The 4484-nt window shown below is 49.5% G+C and overlaps 1 protein-coding gene across 1 annotated transcript; it reads right to left on the minus strand.

Moving 5' to 3' along the window:
• Positions 1-6: 6 nt before the first annotated feature.
• On the minus strand, positions 7-4478 carry LOC124233348 (keratin, type II cytoskeletal 6A; the record flags this gene model as incomplete). The annotated part of the gene is made up of 9 exons (XM_046650492.1): positions 7-23; positions 137-171; positions 391-611; positions 1439-1564; positions 2057-2221; positions 2343-2438; positions 2593-2653; positions 2999-3213; positions 4155-4478. Coding segments are annotated over 9 exons (1260 nt in total), but the record flags the coding sequence as incomplete, so codon positions are not given.
• Between the last annotated feature and the right edge of the window lie 6 nt (positions 4479-4484).

The raw sequence follows: 4484 nt of genomic DNA on the forward strand, positions 1-4484 counted from the left end.
GGAGACGGTGGACTGCACCACGGCTGTGGACGGGAGAGGGACAAGGACACACAAGACTCGGTGAGCTCATTCTGCCAGCCTGAGTCCAGTCAGAAAAATACAAGGGCAAGGGAGGGAGGCAAGGAAAAGTACTTACAGATGTTGACTTGTCCAACGCCTTCCCCACTCAGCCTAGGAGGAAGGAAAGACAGAGGGCATGAGACCTCAGAGAGCCACCGCTGGACCAGTGTGGGAAGCCTCAGTGTTGAGCATAGTCAGTGGGGTAAATGCTTTTAAATAGTCCTCTGAAAGTAGCAATTATGGCCACCACTAGAGTGCCTTAACCTTGCTCACTGCCTGGACATCCTGGAGATGGACCCAGATGTTTAGAAGGTTGTGTGAATTACCCACCTGCACTCCTCGCCCTCCAGCAGCTTCCTGTAGGTGGCGATCTCCACGTCCAGGGCCAGCTTGACATTCATCAGCTCCTGGTACTCCTTCAGCAGCCGGGCCATGTCTTGCTTGGCCTTCTGCAGGGCATCCTCCAGACCAGCCAGCTTATTCTTGGCATCCTTGAGGGCCATTTCTCCACGCTGCTCAGCATCAGCAATGGCAGTCTGCAGGTTGGCGCACTACAGGGGGAACAGGCAGAACGAACTTGCAATGTAGGCTTCCAGAGGAGACTAACCCTGGTTCTTCTTTTCCATTAAGGAAGGTTTCTAGAGCCCAGAGTTCATGACTCTTTGTCCAGTCTTTGTCCATTCTGTAAACCTATCTAGTCTGGGAGCCAGTGAGAAAACCTATGCCTCTGTGTGTTAACCAGCCTGCATGAGGATGTGAGTGGCGACTGGTGGAAGTTACTACAGCAGACATAAGACCAGGGGACATTGGAAGAAATGGACTCACTGGTTTGTTTTGAATGTGACAGTTTTAGAAACGTCCACATTTCATATGGATGCCACACTAACTTATAGAAACTACAAACATCCTCAGCGCGGTGATGAGTTTCACATCAAAGAGTCGAGACCTTGACTTCCTTCCACCTCACAATTTTAGGTAACAACGATCTTCATCCTGTGTTCTTACTTGACTGTCTTCTTCACATTGACTCTCGAGAAGGTGTGCAACAATCTTCCTCACTTTCTGGTCTGCCCTTTCCTTTCTCAATTGCTCCTTGTATTCCCAAATCAACAGTTCTTACATAATCTCTTCTCAATGCCTCTAGACTATATTTTTACCTCTCTGATCAGTCGGGATTGGTCCTGCCACGTGACTTCATCTTTCGCTAGTCTTTGCATCCATCTCTCCTAACCTGTGGGAACTCATTAAGGAGGAGCTGCGTGCCCTCTGCTCCCTGCAGTTCCCTCAGTGCCCAGGAATTTCCCAGTGATGGTGAGAGTGCCTGCTGGTCTACTAAGGAGACAATGATGCTTTTCTTCCCCACAGTCCCCCAGCGTACCTGCTTCTTGACGTGGTCGATCTCAGATCTCAGCCTCTGGATCATGCGGTTGATCTCAGAAATCTCCTGCTTGGTGTTGCGCAGGTCGTCGCCATGTCTGCCCGCTGTGACCTGAAGCTCCTCGTACTGCAGTCCAGAGGGAGAGAAGGCGGTGTATATGGGCTTTAACACACTAAAGGTGACTTTCACTTCTGAATCAGACATTCATTAAACTTGAACCTAATGCCTTCTCTACCAGGGATTTTGGGAAGAGTTGACATTATAAGATCACTGGATCCTGTACACCGATCTCAGGCCATCTTTGTTATGGGACCACTGCCTGTCTAGTTCTCTTTGGGACCAGCAAGGGTCTGTACTTTGTTTCTGAGCCAGCATCAGGGTGAAGGTAAAGCAGAGATCACTAGCTCTTTATCTATGGTAGCTTTTCCTCCGCATTTGGTTTGACTTACAAGACTTGGACATAAATTCTGTAGATGTCTACTCTATGAGTGAAGGGAACACATCCTGTGAGAGGACTCCAGCTTCCTCGAAGTCGATTTCCCCATCGAGCCTGTAGCCTGGTTGGTCTTGAGAGAGGGGGCAGAGGGGTTCCTCAGCAGCTGCCAACTCACTGCTCACCTTGCTCTGGTACCAGGACTCAGCCTCAGCCCGGCTCCTCTGAGCGATCTCCTCATATTGGGCTTTGACTTCGGCGATGATGCTGTCCAGATCCAGGCTACGGTTGTTGTCCATGGAGAGGACCACAGAAGTGTCTGAGATGTGGGTTTGCATCTGAGCCAGTTCCTGCAGAACACGAGATCGTCAGATCATCTCTTCCTGTGACATTTACAGAGGGACCCAACCCAAGGTCTTGCACCCTTTGCAGAGCCCCACAGGGTAAATCCAAGGGAGTGGAGATGCTTACTGCGTCATAGAAGGCTCTCAAGAAGTTGATCTCATCTGTGAGGCTGTCTACCTTGGCTTGTAGTTCAACCTTATTCATGTAGGCAGCATCCACATCCTATGGAATAAGCCAACAGTTGAGTCAGCTGAGCTCTCCTTCCCAGTCTGCCCATCTTTTAGTCTCCCTACTATTCTCCTGTCTGATGTGGGCAGGGACCCCGTGTCCTCTCTTTCTGCAAACAAACATGAGCGCCTGACCTCAAGCAGCTCACCTTCTTCAGAGTGACAAATTCATTCTCTGCTGTCGTGCGCTTGTTGATTTCTTCTTCATATCTAGAATTAGAAAGGGATGAGGCGTAACTGAGCTGGTGGTGAAGATGATACTGAAACAACAGCCTAGAATCTGAACTTTCCATACAATGGATACACCCAAATTGAGCTTTCCTGCCAGTGAGCCTGAAGGATGATTTTTTGAGTCCTTAAATATTTTCCTCTTTACTCTCCTCATCCACCTATATGGCCCATTTGCCCTCCGGGGTTTGCTTTTGGGCAATAACTGTGCTTTTCATGTCCATGGACATGTTTTTCTAGGATTCATGCCCACACCTGACCTGGTCACCCAGTAGTCTTGAACTGTGCGCCTCAGGAAACTGAGCCCATGTCCCTCCTGGAACTCACTTATTCTTGAAGTCCTCCATCAGGTCCTGCATGCCCCTGAGCTCCGAGTCCAGGCGGCTTCTCTCCCCGAGGATACTGTCCAGCTGTCTCCTGAGGTTGTTGATGTACTGCTCGAACAGAGGCTCCAGGTTCTGCCTCACGGTCCTGGTGCCCTGCTCCTGGAGCAGGGTCCACTTGGTGTCCAGGACCTTGTTCTGCTGTTCCAGGAAGCGCACCTGGAGGAAGACAAGGTGGTTATTTGCCAGACAAAGGAAGGAAGCAAGAGATGTGAGTTATCAGGTCCCCAAGCAGGCCTGGTGGTCACCGCGATGCTGGGCCTCTACAGAGCATGTACAGAGGCTCAGGCTGACAGGTCGTGTGCCCCACATCGTTTACTTGCCCCCCACACAGATCTCACTGATGAAACCTACCCCTGAATCTACTCCTTGCCCTCCAAGTTATGGAAGCTACAGTGCCCTTCAACATCTCATCTCTCTCTCTTATTGAGTGCCATCACAAATCTAGTTAAATCACAAATTTAATTAAAAATATTTTCCTGATATAATATGAAATTTTTTTAAGAGAGTTCCTTAGTTAAAGGGATGTCAAATCTTTAGAATCTAATGATTTTAAATTCCTTTCTACTTAATGAGTGGATTCCAATCTAACTCTCCATTTAGCGCCCTAGTGTCTTCTAAATAAACTTCCTCAATGGCCATATTCTGGTTCTACTAGTTTAGTATTTCTATGGATTTATCAATGCTTCTGAGTTCTTTTCTTCTAATCCAGCAAGAAAATATTTTCTTTTTGTTTTTCTTTCCCTCTTGTCTAGAGCTCTAGCCAGTTTTCCATTGTAATTTTCTTCTTAACCTCTTCGACTCTTCAGAAGGTAAAGCCAGCCCATTGCATTCTCTCATTTCCCCATATCTGCTTCAAGGTTATCAAAAGTTGAGAATTCTTCCTAGGCAGGAATGAGGGACGTTTAAAGGCTCAGTATCTCTAGATGATGTCCATCACCTCCTGCCTGTGCTCAACATGGAGCCCACCTGGCATCCCAGGGGACAGCTAGCCTGGGTCCCCTTACCCCTCTCCCCTCATCTCCTCCTGGTAGGACATTCATGGTTCTCTAGTTTGGGGACTCTGAAATCCTCCTGGAGGGCGGGTCCTCCCGGCTCACCTTGTCGATGAAGGAGGCGAACTTGTTGTTGAGGGTCTTGATCTGCTCCCGCTCCTCAGTTCTCACCCGCTGGATGGTGGGGTCGATTTGCAGGTTCAGAGGAGTGAGGAGGCTCTGGTTGACGGTGACCTCTTGGATGCCTCCAGGAGGGCACACAGGGAAGCCAGAGCCCCCATAGCCACCAACAAAGCCAGCGCCACCACCGAGCCCAAAGCCAGCACCAGCTCCACCGCCGAAACCAAATCCACTCCCGGCTCCACCTCCAAAGCCAAAGCCACCTCCAACTCTGCCACCATATCCGCCACTGATGGCACAGCTGCCCCCTCCGAT

This window comes from Equus quagga, unplaced genomic scaffold, assembly GCF_021613505.1.
Source record: "Equus quagga isolate Etosha38 unplaced genomic scaffold, UCLA_HA_Equagga_1.0 198138_RagTag, whole genome shotgun sequence".
NCBI lineage: Eukaryota > Metazoa > Chordata > Mammalia > Perissodactyla > Equidae > Equus > Equus quagga.